The sequence below is a fragment of the Mauremys reevesii genome, linkage group 2, assembly GCF_016161935.1.
Source record: "Mauremys reevesii isolate NIE-2019 linkage group 2, ASM1616193v1, whole genome shotgun sequence".
NCBI lineage: Eukaryota > Metazoa > Chordata > Testudines > Geoemydidae > Mauremys > Mauremys reevesii.
The window spans coordinates 243,489,914-243,509,309 of NC_052624.1; the positions used below are offsets into that span (position 1 = coordinate 243,489,914).

Sequence of the window (19,396 nt, forward strand, 5' to 3'; positions counted from 1 at the left end):
ATAAAAGTGTCAATTATTTTTTTGTATCCAGTGTTGTTGTAGCCATGTTTGTCCCAGTATATGAGAGAGACAAGGGAGGCAAGGTAGTATCTTTTATTGGACCAGCTTCTGTCGGTGAAATAAACGAGTGTTTCTGCTACACAGAGCTCTTTTTCAGGTCTGGGAAAAGTATGCAGAGTATCACAAGATGGAACAAATAGTTTAGTATAAGTAGTTAGTACATATTCTAAGGGACCATTTAGGGTGAAGTGGCCCATTAACAGTTCTGTAGTCATAAGAGGGGGATTGCTCAGTTACAAATTGTTGTAATAAGCCATAAATCCAGTGTCTTTATTAAGATAATGGTTTTTAGTGTCTAGCAAAGTTATGAATTTAAACTCCCAGGCTTATTTTTTGAAAGTGTTGTGCAAATTTCTCTTGAGAATGAGGACTGATAGGTCAGGGAAAGTTATCGCTTTATGAAAAGTGTTCACCCTGAGGTTATATGGTGTTTTTTCCTTTTATCATTTTCTGCCATGAGTTCATTTGAGAGCATAGTGACTGTCCGGTTTCGCCCACATACTTGCTATTGGAGCATTTTGTGCACTGGACAAGGTACACCACATGTTGTGATAGGTATGTATAGGCCGCAAGGATCTTGATAGGCGTATTGTGAGGGGTGTTGATCATTATAGCAGTGGAGATGTGTTTGCAGGTTTTGCATCTGTTGTTCTGGCAAGGTCTGATGCCGCTTTGAGCTGATGTGTCCTGGTCTGTGGGACACACCAAGAAAACTATTATTTACAGCCAAGCTCTCAAATATCACAGAATATGCTCAAAGGATCTTATATTTAGCTGTGACACTGTGCATAGCTTTCCCAGGCAGACCTGAAGAAGAGCTCTGTGTAGCTTAAAAGCTTCTCTCTCTCACCAATGGAAGTTGGTCCAGTAAAAGATATTACCTCACCTTAACAAAATCCTAATAATTTTACAGTCCTTTCACATGCAAAGCTCCCATTGACTTCAGTATAAATTGTGCATACTTAAAGTCTGCAGCATCTGTATGTTAATTTAGGGAAGTTAAACTTTACTCATCAGCTGATCTAGTAATTTGACAGGCTATTGACCTGTTATAAATGCCTGCCTTGTAAGCACTCTGCAAGGCACAGTGGGAAAAGTAAAGAGAGTAGGTTGCTAACCTGCAAGATGGGGGTGGTTATGTGTGTGTCTAAGGAGAAGACCGAGAGAGAGTGAGTGTAAAGATGAATAAAAATTGTACATTTTATATTCATTTGGATAAGAATGTATTTCTTACAGATGGATTAGAAAAATTGATATTTCTCAATCTGAACAACAACAAGCTTAAATATCTTCCTCCAGAAATACACAGGTAATTTTGGTTATTATGTAGCTTACCCTGTGTTGGCTATATACTGTACACATTATACTCATGTACAGTCTTTGTGGACATTAGATGCAGTAGTTGCCTATGGTTATCATTTTGACAAACCACTAATTTCAACTGCTGGGAAAGCTTCTGCTACGTTTTCATTTACAGTTGAGCACCAAGAAATAAAATCTGTAGGTGCTTTTTTGTTTTTAAAGTGCTCATTTCCCTTATATATACTCACTCTTATATAGTCAGGTTACCTTTTTGATACTTTTCTGGGAAGGGATGCAATATGAAGTCCTCCTCATTCTCAGGAATGGAATATAATTGTCTCAAAATACTTTTTTGTAAATCTTTTGAGAGTTAGGGTTCTGACTTGGTTCCCTCACACAGGCCTTCCAGCTAATAATTCTACTAAAACAATCTTTTTAATATTCTCTCTGAACAGTTTGGCTTTTGTGTGTTATCTTTTAAAATATGCTGAACTACAAAATCGGAGCTGTGTACTGTTTCGTATTACCATATATATCTCATTTCTTGTGTTTTAGCGCATGAAACTAGGTACAGCTATACTATTTCTTTCTAATTTTTATCCCAATCTTCTTTTATACCAAGAACCTTTCAAGAAAGCCTCAGCATGTTAAGTTGTGAACATTATTGCAGAAGTTAAACTTGTGAGATTAAGAAGCATAACCTGGGTTATGCTGTTATTACGATTGTGCCACTTAGGCTAGGTACTGCTTAGGAGGATGTCATGGTTTCTTCCCTAGAGATGTGCAGTCTAACAGATAAAACAAAAACAAAAGTCCCAAACCCCAGACTAAGGGTGGGAGTTTGGGAGGGCTGAATTCCAGATGAAGACTGGCCTCAGGAGAAGAGTTGTGCAGGGTCTTAGTGGTAAGGACTAGAACAGGGGTCGGCAACCGTTCAGAAGTGGTGTGCCGAGTCTTCATTTATTCACTCTAATTTAAGGTTTCGCATGCCAGTAATACATTTTAATATTTTTAGAAGGTCTCTTTCTATAAGTTTATAATATATAACTAAACTATTGTTGTGTGTAAAGTAAATAAGGTTTTTAAAATGTTTAAGACGCTTCATTTAAAATTAAATTAAAATGCAGAGCCCCCTGGACCGGTGGCCAGGACCCGGACAGTGTGAGTGCCACTGAAAATCAGCTCACGTGCCACCTTTGGCACACGTGCCATAAGTTGCCTACCCGGGACTAGAAGTTTGAATTGGATGTGATGGGGAAGGACAAACCAGTGCTTTAGGAAGGCAAAGATATGCTTTAGGAATTATTTTGGGGAAGTTATGTGGCCTGTGATATACAAGGGATCAAGACTAGACGAACACAGTAGTCCTGTCTGGCTTTAGAATATACGAATCTTTGAAGTTGAGGGATTCAAGGACAGGGGATGACTTAGATGGGGCAAAGATGAGGATCTAACTACTGTATTTTTTATGGGCTTGAAGGATATTATGGATGTCAGAGAAGCTGGAGAGGATGAAAGAGGTCTTTTGTAGACTAAAGGTTAATCTCATAAATATTGTGGAGGATACGCCCCCTCTGGCCTCTAGTTAGTCAAGTTTTTCTGACCAAGAAGTTCCTCTGTCTATTCTGTAGTTGGGTGAATCAGTTGTGATTTTCCTAGTGTGATGGTGTATATTTTCTTCAGTGCATTTTGAACAGGAGTTATTTTACCAAGTAAGCACATCAAAATTGTCTTAACTGTATAGAAGAAAATGTTCAGTATGTTCAAGAAGAATAACATTAAGTTGGAATGAAAAGTACAAAATCTTTACTAACATTTCAGTTACTCAAGTAATCTTATCCTGTAAAAACATACCCTGTTTCAGACACACAGGACCATGTTCATCCGTGGTTGTAATGCCATTGATTTCAATGTTGAATTTGGCTCAAGATGTTTTCACATTGGAAAATGTTAAGAACCATTTTAGCAGAAAAGCAACAAATGATTTTAAAATAATCATGATTACATTCTGACATTTTTGTCTGATTTTCCTGTCCCCAGTTTCTTGATTTGCCTTTTCTGACCCATACATGTAGTTTGTAATCAATGATTTTTGTACCTTCAAATGCAAAATGCTCCATGTTATTATGTACTCAAAATGGGAAGAATCTAGTGATAGAATCTTTTTTTTAAAAAAAATTGGAAAGATGAGTAAGAGGAAGAAAATATAAGTTCAGGTTATGTAAAGCGCTATGCACCAATAAGAACGGCCATACTGGGTCAGACCAAAGGTCCATCTAGCCCCGTATCCTGTCTTCTGACAGTGGCCAATGCCAGGTGCCCCAGAGGGAATGAACAGAGCAGGTAATCATCAAGTGATCCATCCCCTGTTGCCCATTTCCAGCTTCTGGCAAACAGAGGTTGCGGACACCATGCTGGCTAATGGCCATTGATGGACCTATCCTCCATGAATTTATCTAGTTCTTTTTTGAACCCTGTTATGGGCTTGGCCTTCACAACATCCTCCGGCAAGGAGTTCCACAGATCGACTTGCGTTGTGTGAAAAAAACCTTCCTTTTGTTTGTTTTAAACCCGCTGCGTATTAATTTCATTTGGTAGCCCCATGTTCTTGTGTTATGAGAAGGAGTAAATAACACTTTCTCCACACCAGTCATGATTTTATTGGCCTATATCATATCCCCCCTTAGTCATCTTTTTTCCAAGCTGAAAAGTCCCAGTCTTATTAATCTCTCCACATATGGAAGCAGTTCCATACCCCTAATAATTTTTGTTGTCCTTTTCTGCACCTTTTCCAAGTCCAATATGTCTTTTTTGATATGGGGTGACCACATCTGCACGCAGTATTCAAGATGTGGGCATAGCATGGATTTATATAGAGGCAATATGATGTTTTTTGTCTTATTATCTATCCCTTTCTTAATGATTCCCAACATTCTGTTTGCTTTTTTGACTGCCACTGCACATTGAGTTTCAAAGAACTATCCACAATGACTCCAAGATCTCTTTCTTGAGCGGTAACAGATAATTTAGACCCTGTAATTTTATATGTATAGCTGTGATTATGTTTTCCAATCTGCATTACTTTGCATTTATCAACATTGAATTTCATCTGCCATTTTGTTGTCCAGTTACCCAGTATTCAGAGATCCTTTTGTAGCTCTTCGCAGTCTGCCTGGGACTTAAAAGTCTTGAGAAGTTATGTATCATCTGCAAATTTTGCCACCTCACTGTTTACCTCATTTTCCAGATAATTGATTACTGGGCCCAGTCCTATTCAACATATTACAGACCCCTGGAGGACACCACTATTTACCTCTCTCCATTCTGAAAACTGACCATTTATTCCTGATATAACTAGATTAGGGATGGAAAATAGTAAACAGTTAAATGGTTAAATGGTAAGCATTAGTCTCACCGGGTAACCACCCTAACCGTTAACCCTAGCTCTGCTGGCTGGCCGGTGGCCAGCCAGCTGGATTGACTCCAGCCATGTTGGCAGGCCAGCTGGAGCAACCCCAGCTGGCCAGCGGGAGCAGCTCCAGTCCCAGGTGCGCCGGCCAGCTGGAGCAGCCCCAGGCTCAGCTGTGCCAGCTGGCGGGAACAGCCCCAGCGGCACCCGGCTGGCTGGTCAGCGGGAGCAGACCTGACCCTAGCCGCTGGTTGGCAGGAGCAACACCAGCTTCCGGCTACCCAGCGGGCGTAACCCCAGCTGTGCTGGCCTCTAGAGCGACCCTGGGTGGACAGGAGCAGCCTCAGTCCCAGCTGCAGGCCGGCTGGCAGGAGTAGCTCCAGCCCCAGCTGTACCGGCCGGCAAGCGGGAGCAGCCCCAGCCGTACTGTCTGGCTGGTCAGCGGAAGCAGCCCCAGCTGCGGCGGCTCGAATGACCCCAGCCCTAGCCACCGTCCGATCATAGCAACAATTTCTTGACAGTACCCCAACACCCATTCCCCACTGCAATCCCAGCTGGTCTCCCACGACTTATTCATTGACTGCTCCAGGGTGAGCATGTGTGTCTCACAAACACACTAAGCCCTGGTCTACACAACAAATTTATGTTGGTATAACTACGTCGCTCAGGGTGTGGATACTGACATAACTCCTGGTGTAGACAGCACTATGTTGACAGGAGGGCATTGTCCTTCGACATAGCTGCTGTCTCTTTGGGAGTCGGAGTACCTAAGCAGACAGGAGAAGCTCTCCCCTCAGCATAGGTAGTGTCTTCACTAAATGCTACAGTAGTATAGCTGCAGCACTATAAGTGTAGACAAGCCCATAGTTTATTTAATATGTATTAGTAATAGAGTGGATATAAAAATAATAAATGTTCGGAATTCAGACTGCATTTTCTCCTATGCTATTAACATCTCTGGCCAATTTCTTTGTTTTTGGAACCTTTAATAAAAGCAAACAGTTTGTGATTAATCACTATATACAGATGGATACTTTAAAAACATACTTAAAACATTTTGGGAAAGATGTGGACAAATGGGAGAAAGTCCGGAGAAGAACAACAAAAATGATTAAAGGTCTAAAACATGACCTGTGAGGAAAGATTGAAAAAATTGGGTTTGTTTAGTCTGAAGAAGAGAAGACTGAGTGGAGACATAACAGTTTTCAGGTACCTAAAAGGTTGTTACAAGGAGGAGAGCTTTCTCCTTAACTTCTGAGGATAGGACAAGAAATATTGGGCTTAAATTACAACAAGGGTGGTTTAAGTTGGACATTAGGAAAAATGTCCTAACTGTCAAGGTTTGGAATAAGCATTGGAATAAGTCCCCTAGGAAGGTTGGGGAATCTCTGTCTTTGGAGATTTTAAAGAGCAGGTTAGACAAACACCTGCCAGGGATGGTCTAGATAATACTTAGTCCTGCCATGAGTGCAGGGGACTGGACTAGATGACTTCTCAAGGTCCCTTGCAGTCCTATGATTCTGTGATTGTATGAAAACCCTTAACAATTACTCACTAGGGTTAGCCCTTAACAGTTGGCCAGCATAGAGTTCAGTTTGTATAAATGTTACTGAATATAAAAGTATATAATAAAAAATAGAAGTAATCCATGTACAGCAAATTCTACAGTAAAAGTTTAAATAAATTGATACATATTGTAGACTATATATTAAACGTACCATGGCTGTACACTGAAATACTTTATTAATTTCACAGATTAGAAAATCTTGAAAACATGATCTTAAACAATAACCAGCTAGAAAGTATTCCTAAAGAGCTATGTTCCTTGCAAAAGCTCTCAGAACTCCATCTATCCCACAATTGTCTCATCACAGTACCTGAAGAGATTGGATACATGACGAATCTCAGAATGCTGTGCCTGTCAAGAAACCAAATAGGAGTGCTCCCTGACGTGAGTAATGTTGTGCTTTCAAAGGTTGTATTTTCTCTTTCAGTGAATATGGATATCTTAAGAAAGCATTTGAATAACACATCTATAAGGGTGGAATTTTCCAAAGTGCCTTAGTGATTTGGATGCACATGTCCCATTGTAAGTTATTTCAATGGGACTTTTATGACTAAGGCACATTTGATAATCCCACCCTTAGAGATATGTTGTTCAAATGCTGTTTTCTTGAGGAATATGGAGATCTCACATTTTATAAGGATTAATAGTTGATTTTGTTATTACTCAAAATAGGACCAAAACCTCATTGGTTAAATTAGAAAAGTAGGGGTCAAATTTTCAAAGGGCCCCAACTCAGCCTCTCTATCTTTGTGCACCTAGTTTTGACCTTGCAACTTCTAGGAAACTCAACAATTGAAATGTTCATGCTCAGAGCAGAGGAATTAGATGCTTGGCTACCTTATTTATTCACACATGCCATGTGCATGTACCAATTTAGGTTTCATAAACATCCAGAATTAGACCATTTTTGAAAATTATCCTGTTAATTCTAGAAAATCTGCGAAGAGGGCTGTACTTAGAAACATACTATCTAGTGACCTGCTTTTCAGTAATGCAGAGCAGTGTGTGGTTGCTCCACTAATCTCATTTGAGAATCAAGAAGAGATACAGGTGTTTAGTGTCCTTGAAATCTCAGGGCACATTTCTCTATAGTGGTCCTGGCTGAATTGATAAGAAAGGGTTTGAAAGTAATTGTATAAAAGAGTGCAATAACATCCCTTACTTCAGGGAATCTCATTACATAAAGTCTGAAGCGATAAAGAACCAGAAGCAACTAATAATGCAAATTCATTGTATTCATTGTTTTGAGATATACTAGGCAGAGACTTAAATAGACAATGTCAGCTGCATGATTCCTCAAAATGACACATTTAAGAGAATATGTGGTAGCTCTGTCGCACCTGGAAAGGATTCTACATACACAGGGGGAATGTGGACACCTCCAGAGTTTGTGTATTATAAAATAGAAACATAAATGTAAATATTGTTCTGCCTCTATGGGTCAAATACATATAACAGCATTTCTCTCAGTCAGAGTTGGAAGGCTAGGCTTGCTTTGGTCAAATCTAAATAAAGGTCTAAAGTGGGTTAGCTGTTAAATGTTAAAAGTCTAAACTCTGGCTCATTCTAGTCAGCTTCCACAGAAGAAAAGTAACCTCACATACTGGTTTTCCTCTTAACTCAAGCCCCCACTTAAAGGCCTTTCTTGATTAGCTGATGCTCTAAGCCCCACTGCCTTTTGAAAATTTGGCCCTAAATGCATATCCATTGAGAAATTTCATTTTGCACTTATTGTACTTGTGCTTAGCTTTCATTTGTCATCCTGTCAAGTTAGAAGAAAAGATAAAGGACATCTGTCAGTTTAAAATAATCAAAATAAATATGTATTTTTTGCTTAGCAATTTAATTACTGTATTATTTATGTCAGTAAGTGAGTGGTCTTCATCTTAAGTTCTCAGGAATATTGCATATACTAATCCTGCCCGTTTCTAGTACATTGTTTCTGATTGGAATTATATGTCCTTTTCTATTACCCCGTGCTCAGCATTAGTGGACAATCAACAGTATGTGCATCAAGGAGGAGGAAATAAAATTTGGAACATTTAAAGCTTTTATGTGATGGAATTTGCTTTGTCTTGTTACAAAGAACACGAATATTGGATGTACATTGCACAATGTTTGTCTTTGATTTCTGTATTCACTTTGTGATCTGTAAAAACCAATCAATAAAATGAATTGAAGATGGCTGCCACAAAAGAAAATGTTAAAAACAGCTGTTAATACCATTGTATCTTAGCAGCTGCTTTCAGCTACTGCTTAAGTTGACATTGAAAACACTTAAAAAATACCAGCATAAACTAAAATCCTGTGCATGTGTTTCCATCTAATGTTCCAACAGATGCAAGCAATTATCTTAAGAAATGAAAATTGAGTTAGATGTTGAGGGCTGGGAACCAATAGTAATTTTGAAAGTGAAGGAGCTCTATTTAAAAGGTTTTTTTAATTGGAGATATGAGTCTGAGAAATGTGGATTCACAGGCTGCTCAAGCTCCTTATGTGGTAAACAGGAAAAGCCTTGATGTAGAGAAGAAGATATTGGCATTATAAATAATTCAGAATGAGGTATGAGGGAGGATGTGGGGGAGGGAGATAAGAGATCCATGGGGATTGTGAATGATAAATGCTGGCATTATTTTTGTAATACCAAAAGAATGGATGCCTTCTTCCCTTTTGTAATTTTCAGTTTTCCTCCTATTTTCTCTGTTATCTAGTAGCTCAGTCTCTCTTCGTCAGTACTGTTGCTTTCTGATGCCTGAGACTGCTCTCTCGTCTCATGGGGATTTTAACTTCACATTCACTGTTGTTATTTTTCAGTTTTTATGACATTGTTTTCCCCCTCCATCTAGGGCCTTTGCAAACTGAGAAAACTACGAATTCTAGATGTAGCAGGGAACAAAATTCAGATTTTCCCAGTAGCAGTAAGTATTATTTTCTATATGCTATCCTCTAATATGAAATTTCTGCTGCAGATCTATTAAATGAGTTATATGGGCAGCCTATGTAACTTGTAGCGATTTGATATCATGAGTTTCACAACTCATTGAGTGACAAGAAAAAAATATGTAGAGTAGTTGCATATAAACTAAACAAAATCCAATTGGATTTAGCAAAGTTATGTAAACCACAGTAGCTGTGTCCTAAACATTCCATATAATAATAGCATTAATATACTTTTAATATTGTTAAATCAAGGAGCCAAAAGTTTCAAATTTAAAAAATGTGCCTAGGATTTTCCAGTTGCTAAAGAATTTTTGTTTATGTCAAAATACAATCACACATTTCACCACAATTTGTAATATTCTGCACAATATTATGTTAGGAGAAGTTTTACAAAAGGTCATGACTACAGTGTTTTTATTTTAATGTTGCGTGTATTTAGTTTCACACCTGGACCAAGTGATCACTTGGAAAGGGGAATAAAGATTAATCTGTAACTACAAAGATGTAGGAGAGTCCAAACAAAAATCCCACTTGTGTGGTGGGCTTTGTAGACCGTAATTTGTATGTTTTTTTTGTGTCCTTTGTCCTCTGAGAATTAAATAATTTGATATACCACTAACCAGTACATAAGCGCTTTCTGCTGCATAGCAATCTTTGGTTTTGACGTAAAAATCTTTTGTGTGTATTGTGTATGTGTTCTTTTGTGGCTGTTTTGAGTCATGCTCTTCTTTAATAGTTTGGCTTCTGATTCTTCTGGCACTTATGAGATGGTGGGGGAATGAAATCCTATGGTTTCAACTACTCTAACTTTTCTAAGTTTCTTTACATTGTTATTGCTATGTCTATAACATACATTATTTGTGAGTGGTGACCTGTTTTCCAGAGGGCATTGGAGAACATCTCCTTCCCACTAGTAGTCAAATTCTCTGCTTTGTCTACTGAAAGTTGCCATGTTATATTGAAGTTACTGGAAATAAGGAAATTTTGCAAAAAAAAAAAAAATTGGTAGAGTTTTTTTTTTAATTAACGTGTGTAGGTTTGAATGTGCACATGCATTAACATCAATAATAACTTAACAGCACTAGTAAATTACTTTATTCTGCTCAGGCAACAAAGTAATTTAATAGTGCCCTCAGGTGATGATTATCAGAGGACCCATTTACAGCCTGGCACAGTTACGAAACAGCAGGAAAGTTTATAACAAGAAACACTGTGTTTTATACAGGACAAACCAAGATGGTTTGAGTTTATAAATTTGGGGCCTGATCCTGCAAACCCTCACATGAATTATTCTGTACTAATGCAGGAAGCACTACTTGTTTTGTAGCCAAGGCCAAAAATAATTTCAAAATTTTCCAAAAAAATAATGCAAAGATGAGGGAGAAAAAGAATGGGGCACTGTAATAAATATGGGCCCTACTGTGGTTGTAGAGTACTCCTGTTTCTAAGAGTATAGCAGATTTAAATAGTAGCGTGCATTTTGTAACTAGGTGGTGCTTTATGTAACTATGTACATGTTCACTCTGGATGCTTACCTCAGGCTGTATATAACTGTAGCTTAAATCTGTATTACTATAGTCTATTCTTACACATTTAATGCATATTTAGTGTTCAGTTGTGCCTGATAGGCACTGGCCTACTTTTTAGACTGGGGTGGCACCTACTCCAGAGGAACTTCCAGGAGGGTTTGTACCTTAAGAAGGCAAAATCAGGGCTCCTTGGCAAACAGGAGGGAGTGCGCCTACTGTTATGCTCCTTTCAAGGATGCAGCCTACTCCACTCTACATATCTGCCTAGGTTTCGCTGGCCAGTGGTGTTGGGGTGGTTCAGTAATCCCAGTTCCTCTTTACCCTTTGGTGTAGCTTGTACTATGATGAAACATTCCCTTTGTTTTAGTCAGTTCATGGATTGCAGTTGTGCCTAACCGCTGCACAATGGGGCAAGGAGGATGCTCGCACTCTTCCCCATATTTTGCTAACCTGCAGAGCAGCTGGGAACAATCTGGCCCTTTATCACACCTCTTTGGGTTGATTTTAATAGCAACCCTTTGGTAATCTGAATTTGTGAACATTTAGCAATCTAGCCTATGATCATGATTTAGTTCTAGTTTTTGCTCTCTAGCTATTCCTCTAGTGCAAGAATCATTTAGCTACTTCAGTATATTTTCCCACAACTATCAGGTAATCTTCAGGGCTGCTGCACATTTTGCTGTTTTTGGAGTCTTGGTAGATCCATCAAAGTTGAAGTTTGGTTAAGGATCTTTGAGAAAACAGGGATAGAGCAAAGGGGGGGCGGGGGTGAATGGAGTAAAAGTTCAGGGTGCAGTTCTGTATTGTTAATTCACAATGTAAATGTGATCCTCTTCAGTGAAAAAAATATTATTTTAAGGGAAATTATTTACTGACTATTTAAACTTAATTTTAAGGGTCTGAACAGTTTTAGTTCTGGTGACTATATGCAACGATTTTTTTATAAGAGCACTAGGTGCAGGAGGTTCATCTCAGTTAGCATTTTCAGTACAGTATTCACAGACTAAATTACTTCTGCAACAATCATAGCCCTCCTAGCCATAACAAATAGTGCTCTTCCTCCATTACATGGATACAATTTATGTAACTGAACAAAGAATTCTGATAAAGCTGTAGCGTAAACATTAGCAGCAAAATTAATCTGGAATATTTCAAGGCCTTTTTGTTTTCTTTTAAACAAAGCAAGTATATATCGGTAGAAATCTTTAGTGTATAAACATTCATTTTTTGCAGCAATATTCCTTTCAAAATTTTATGACAAGGTCGTAGGATTCTTTAGCAAAGTTCTTCAGCCACTGTGGGTATACTTTCATAAAGAAATTGAGAGAGCTGTGTCAGAGGAAACAATACGCCCATACTAGGAACCCTTAAAGAGGAGATGCTCTATATCAGAGGTTCTCACCCTTTTTCTTTCTGAGCCCCCCCCCCCCCCATGCTATAAAAACTCCACGGCCCACCAGTGCCACAGTAACTGGATTTCTTCATATAAAAGCCAGGGCCGGTGTTAGGGGGTATCAAGCAGGGCAATTGCCTGGCGCCTCATGCCACAGGGGCCCCTACAAAGCTACATTGTTGCTCAGGCTTCAGCCCCGAGTGGTGGGGCTCAGGGACCTGGGCTTCAGCCCCATGCGGTGGGGCTTTGGCTTTCTGCCCTGGGCCCCAGCGAGTCTAATACTGGGTCTGCTTGGAGACCCCCTGAAACCTGCTCGAGGCCTCATTAGAATTACTGTTCTATATAACCTGAATCACAATGGTTTGCTAGGCTCTTTGGGACCACGTGTGATCAGAGTATACAGGTTTATTTTAACAACTATACAGATGAGCTGTTCTTGTTTTCTCATCCCAGATAGAAATTTGAATGGCTCTAAAATCGCGAAGAATGATAGAGCTGTTTCAGGTGTGCTTGTTAGAGTTCTATCCCTGTAATTCAAGAAGGATTCCCATTACATCACGTGATATGAGATCAGACTTGGTGACATCTATGTTCTGGTAGTTTAATTCTAATACTGCAAAATAAGATAGTAGAAAAGCTTTATTTAAATGGTCTAGTTATAAATATTAATGGAGCAAGTGGGGAAAAAAGGTAAAATAGTAAGTATCTCATGATTGAAATGTTGATGAATTCCAGCAGTTTTGGGGGCAATCTTCCCCTTTTTTCATTACCCATGTTCAGTCTATCTCTGTATCTATATCAAAATGCAATGCAAGAGATAGGTCTGTTTTCTGTGTAGCAGAACAGAAACCTGTCAGCCTTTTGTTTTCTATGTAAGAAAACAAAGACAAAACTCTAGAAAATGCCTTTTTCCCCCATTGGGAGAAATGTTGAATCTTTTCTCTTCTATAAGTTTATTTGTCTACAAAAGCCCGTTAAAAGAGTTTTTGCCCAGAAATAGTTTTGGCCAAGAGAGAGATTATTTAGCTTTCCTCTAGGTTTACTTGGTGAGCCATAATTCTTATGCCAGTGTACGCAGTGTTTATAATGTAGGACTTTGCAAATTTCCATACTACTTTAACTTTTCTAATTCTCTTTTATACAGGAAGATTGTTCCAAAAGGGTTTATTTTCCAAAATCTTCTAAGTATTTTCATAATTTTGTTCATGTTTTCATAAATGTCCTGTTCTGGATTTTTGTTCAATAGTCACTGGAATAGAACTCAGTTTTTCAGGTTTGTAGGACATTTCTTCTAAAGTTTCTCTGACAATGATTATTGATTTTCATGAAATACCTAAACCAGTGGTTCTCAAACTTTAGCAATCCCAGGACCCCCATTTTGATTTAAAAATTTTTTAGGACCTCCCCAAACCCCACACTCAGCCTCAGGCCCTGCCCCCACTCTACTCCTTCTCCCAAGGCCCCACCACACCTCTTCCTGCCCCTACTCCACTCCTGCCCCGCCTCTTTCTGCCCCCTCCCTTGAGCGCGCCCCATCCCCACTCTTTCCCCTCCCTCTCAGTGCCTCCTGCACGCTGCTGAACAGCTGTTCCATGGCGTGCAGGAGGCACTGGGAGGGAGGAGTTGATCAATGAAGTCCACGGACCCCAGTTTGAGAAACACTGACCTAAACCATTTCAGCACCACTTTAGGTAGCTGGGTTTTTAGTAAGCTTTCTTTGTCCTGGGATATCTACAAATTGTCCCAAATGAACACCCCTTGCAGACAACTTGTTCTTAAATGTCTGTACTTTAGGCTTGGTAGAATTTTTTTTTCTCTAAAAAATTAATGGATAATATTGATTTTGATTGATTTCAATTTTCACAGTTGCAGGAAAATAGGGGTTCACACATTTATCTGACAATACACATTGAGATTAAAAAGTTAAAGGCTTTATTAACTGTTAAAACACAAATTATCAACACCACATGTCAAAATATACCAAGTAAATATCTTTAAATCAGCAAATCATATCTGTTTTGACTATTCATTCGCTAGATCATTTGTAACAAGCCTTATTCAAAATAAGGCTTTACATTTTTCTTAAAATAAAGTCATTACTCTTAGAAAAGGAAACAAGAATGAGTACCACTGATCTTATAATAGACTTTCAGATACTCTATTAAATTGTCCTTGAAGCTGTTAACTGAGGGAACAGGTTGTTATGTTCATTATTCCAGTGTGCCTATTATACATTCCAACTATGATTCAAGAAAAGTATTTGTGTACCTGCTGTTCTATTTTACTAGACAAAATGAATTAGAGAGATAAGAGCAGTACGATTTTTTTTTTAAAATATAAGATTAGCAGATCATTCCATTTTTGTTGGTGAGGAAGCCAGAAACAGAATCTTTAGTTTTACGTGTTTTCTTTATACACAGTGAGTTAAATCATGTCGTGCTTTTGTTGACCTCTACGCATTTTTCCACAGCACTGTATACTTCAGAAACAAGAATTTGTTAGGCATACCGTAAAACAAGTGAACAGTGAACTTAAGTTTCCGTGTTTGTTTAAGCCTATTTCACTTAGGCTTTCTTAGAATCCTAGACCACTTCTGATTAGTATATATGGAAGTGATTTGTCCAGTCACATTTCATTTTTTAACTTATTTATTTATTTAGAATTTTTTGACAGATTTATAAATTCTTGCCATATAAATAAATATCAGAGCCCAAACAATAATCATTACAATAGCAAACTTTTCCTTAGAGAAACTTTATACAGATCTCTCTATTTAACCGGGAGTTACTTTATTATAGAATGAGCATCTTTACACTGTACGTTACCCCAGTCACATTCCAAGCAAAGGGCCTTTCACTTCCCTCCTTACCTTGAGAGGGTATTCCATTGGGGCTGTTGAGTTGAATACAGGAGCGTCAGAATTAAATGCATGTGGATAAAATCATTCCTATTTAACAATAGAGGACAGGTTTTTTAATCATTATTTTCATAATTTCCACTGTGTTAGATCTTAAATGCAGAGATTTTGATCATCTGTAACTATCATGTGACTTAAATAATACTCTAGGCACAAGACCTCTCTTGTAAAACAACCAGTCTTGTTTGATTTACATTTTTATACTATTTATTAGCAAGAATAATGGAATATGTACTCCACTTAAATCTTGTACGTTTTTTCCAGCAGATGAGTATATTTCCTGCTTTCTATACATTCATATTTGTGACATTTGTTTTTCTTGTTTAAATAAAAATAGCTTTGAAATTTTTGTTACCTTTTCTTACATAATTACACTATTTATTTATTCAAATAGATGGAGGACCTTATGCTGATGGAACTTTACTGTGAAGATAATCCATTGCTCCAGAAACAGCCTGTTTCTGCCATACAAGAGGAAGAAGTTTGGTCTCTTAAGGTGAGCAATGAGAGACTTCAACTAATACCTTCATAATTTTAAAAATTCAAGATTTAAAATAAAAATAAAGATTTAATAGTATTCTTGTCACTCCAACAATTCTAAACAGTTTCTGAATCTCTGTTCAGGTTATTCCTTCATGAACTACATGGTTTGGTCATATTTTCTTTTGCCTATAATATTTTTTGATCATAGCTGATTATAACCATTGTGCTGAAGAATGTAGGAGAGGAGGTGGAGGTGAAAAGTTTGAAGGGAGAGCAGAAGAGGGCATCAGCATTTACTTAGCAACCTTCCATTTACGTTTTCATATTGCTGCCCTGACTAAGGGTTTTATGACAACAGCCTGGGAATGGCAGTTTAGGCAGTAACAGTAGGTGATCGTAATAGTCCCTTCTGGCCTTAAAAATCTATGAATCTGTAAAGGGTCTACTTCCAGTTTGCCGTTATATGGTCCTTGATTACTTGACTCAAATGCAGGCCAGATACTGAGCTTTAATCCATATCAGGTCCAACTCACTCTGTGACTGCATCATTCATCTTTTTTTGTCAGCTTATTTTTTTCTTTGGAATTGTAAGGCTGCTAAGGATGTTAAATGATAATATTGAAGCTGCTAATTCCAGCTGTTACCCAGATTCCGTTCACTTCTCTCGGAAGAAAACTTGGCTGTAGTGGTTCACGTGTTCATCATCTCAGATAAAAAAAATTTAAGTACCTAACCTGTTTGCAAAAGTGACTTAGGCATCATTCATTTTAATTGAAAATGGGAATTAAGTTCCTCAGTCATGTAGGCACTTATGAACATTTTACCGATCCAGGCAAAAGTACTGTAATTCTTTCTCAACCTGGACATGAGAGTGACAAAAGTTTTTTGTTACTAGCATTCTTCAGGAAATCATTCTTCATTTTACTACCACTGTTGCAGTTTCACCACTATTAACTGGTATAAACAATCTGCAGGCATTTTTTGTCACTCATTTCTGCCTGCTCTGAGGTGCATTGGAAGTAGTGCAAAGGGATGAGATTTCATGAAAAATGCTGGTGTAGATGCAGCCAAAGGTCCAGTGCTCCATAACTTGTCATGGCATCCTCTGCACTACTGGGTCTAATTCATTGTTCTAATGTATAAAATCCTCAGTAGGCTAGACCTATGTTAACTCAGACTGCTTCTTGGTCAGGAACCCTATACTGTAGCTACCCCTCACCAATTATCAGAACGTTGATACAGATTTGAGAAAATAGAAGGCAAAGCCTTCTTAACCTCAGGTCCAAGACTGTAGGACACCCACTTGAAGGAGATCACTGCAAGGCACATCTCTTTGCAATATACCCCTCTAAAACCAGGACAATATAAAAGTTTGTGATGTACACAAAACTACTCAAGATTAAGCAGAACAGAGAGATGACATCATGCTCATGGGAGGAGACTTGATAACATCTAGATTAAGTTGGAGTACTTATTGCTCCAGGCAGCTCTTAACTGTATTTTAATACTTTTATGGTGCTTAGATAAGGCAGTGCTAAGCAGCTTATGAATGCTGGTAAATAACCCTGAGTCAGCTTCAATGTGTTGGTACTAAATCTAAATCAAAGAGATGTTTGCTGTGACAAGTATCTTCTTGTTTTAAAATGCTATTTGCAAAATCTGTTTAAAATACAAGAACATATTACAATAATTTTAAAGAATTGTCAGTCTTTTTTGTTCTCAAGGATGGGGGAGGTTCTTACTTGGCATGCACTCCAGCAAACTCCCATTGATATCAGTGAGAATTTTGCTTTAGTAAGAAATGAATGAAAACAGAGCCAAGATCTTGGGATTTGGCCCCAGTGGCACCTGTTACATAGTCAGGAGTTGTGCTTTCATCCAAAACAAAATATATTCAAGACTAAAGCATGTATATGATTTACATCCATACTCTTCTTGTAGGTAAGATAAGATTAATTAGTTTTTACCTTCAACAAGAGCAGGTTCTTTGTGGTGGAACTGGTTAATAGAACTGTAGAGTTCTTTGTCTGTGTCACTGAGCAGTCAATCCTGCATATTTGTCAATTTCTTGATTTAATTTCTATCTAATTACAGTATGTCAAAGTTAATAATTTACTGTTTTCTCATGCAAACTGTGGTGGACCTGATGTTTTTATGTAATAATTAGGGCTGTCGATTAATCACAGTTAACTCATGCGATTAACTCAAAAAAATTAATTGCGATTAAAAAAATTAATCATGATTATTCGCAGTTCTAATCACACTGTTAAATAATAGAATACCAATTGAAATTTATTAAATATTTTGGATGTTTTTCTACATTTTCATATATGTTGTATTCTATGTTGTAACTGAAATCAAAGTGTATATTTTTATTATAAATATTTATACCGTAAAATGATAAACAAAAGAAATAGTATTTTTCAATTCACCTCATACAAGTATGGTAGTGCAATCTCTGTTGTGAAAATGCAACTTACATATGTAGGTTTCTTTTTGTTATATAACTGCACTCGAAAACAAAACAGTGTAAAACTTCAGAGCCTACAAGTCCACTCAGTCTTACTTCTTTTTCAGCCAATCACTAGGAGACAAACAAGTTTGTTTACTTTTACAGGAGATAATGCTGCCCTCTTCTTATTTACAATGTCACCAGAAAGTGAGAACAGGCATTTGCTTGGCACTTTTGTAGTCGGCATTGCAAGTTATTTACATGCCAGATACGCTAAACAGAAGTCTTAAAAGAGCAACACTCTGATGTGGCAACTACAGAACCTGAACCACCAAAAAGAAAAACAACCTTCTGCTGGTGGCATATGACTCAGATAATCAAAAAGGAATATGCATCGGTCCGTACTGCTTTGGATTGTTATCAAGCAGAACCCGTCATCAGCATGGATCCATGTCCCCTGGAATGGTGGTTGAAGCATGAAGGGACATATGAATCTTTAGTGCATCTGGCATATAAATATCTTGCGATGCCGGCTACAATAGTGCCATGCGAATGCCTGTTCTCACTTTCAGGTAACATTGTAAACAAGAAGTGGGGAGCATTATCTCCTGCAAACATAAACAAACTTGTTCGTCTGAGCGATGGGCTGAACAAGAAGTAGGACTGAGTGGTCTTGCAGCCTCTAAAATTTTACATTGTTTTATTTTTGAATGCAGGTTTTTTTATACATAATTCTATATTCGTAAGTTCAAATTTCATGATAAATGGATTGCACTACAGTACTTGTATTAGGTGAACTGAAAAAAATTTTTTTTTGTTTTTTTTATAGTGAAAATATTGTAATAAAAATAAATATAAAGTTAGCACTGTATACTTTGTATTCTGTGTTGTAATTGAAATAAATATATTTGAAAATATAGAAAACACCCCCAAATATTCAAATAAATCATATTCTATTAATGGTTAGCAGTGCAATTCATCACACGATTAATCACGATTAATTTTTTTAATCATTTGACATCCCTAGTAATAATTGTATTATGTACATACAATAACTGTATGTGATGTACTTAGTGAGTGAGTCACTATGTAGCTATATTGGGTTATTGAGTTTTCCCATATGAATGTATTGGTTTAGTTTAATAGAGGCTGTTGGAAAAATGAGCAGGAAGCTCCAGAGAAGCAGCCTCAACAAACACTTGTGGGCTATTACAAGACAATGACTGAATTATTAGGACTGAAGATGCTACTTTCTGTCAAAGTAACATGGCTGTTTTGCCAATGCTGGGAGCCTAGAGATCAAAGGAACATTACACATTTAAAAAACTTGGAAAAAGGGAGGGA

General features: G+C 37.7%; 1 protein-coding gene across 3 annotated transcripts in view; it reads left to right on the plus strand.

Moving 5' to 3' along the window:
• LRRC69 (leucine rich repeat containing 69) overlaps positions 1–19,396 on the plus strand; it is a 45,598-nt gene that overhangs the window by 13,334 nt on the left and 12,868 nt on the right. For 2 of the 3 annotated variants that reach the window (XM_039526140.1, XM_039526141.1), the window contains exons 3-6: positions 1,297–1,369; positions 6,527–6,722; positions 9,185–9,256; positions 15,512–15,613. In XM_039526140.1, coding sequence (XP_039382074.1) covers positions 1,297–1,369; positions 6,527–6,722; positions 9,185–9,256; positions 15,512–15,613 — 443 coding nt within the window. The remainder of the gene's footprint in view (positions 1–1,296; positions 1,370–6,526; positions 6,723–9,184; positions 9,257–15,511; positions 15,614–19,396) is intronic. The other variant, XM_039526142.1, reaches the window with a different exon arrangement.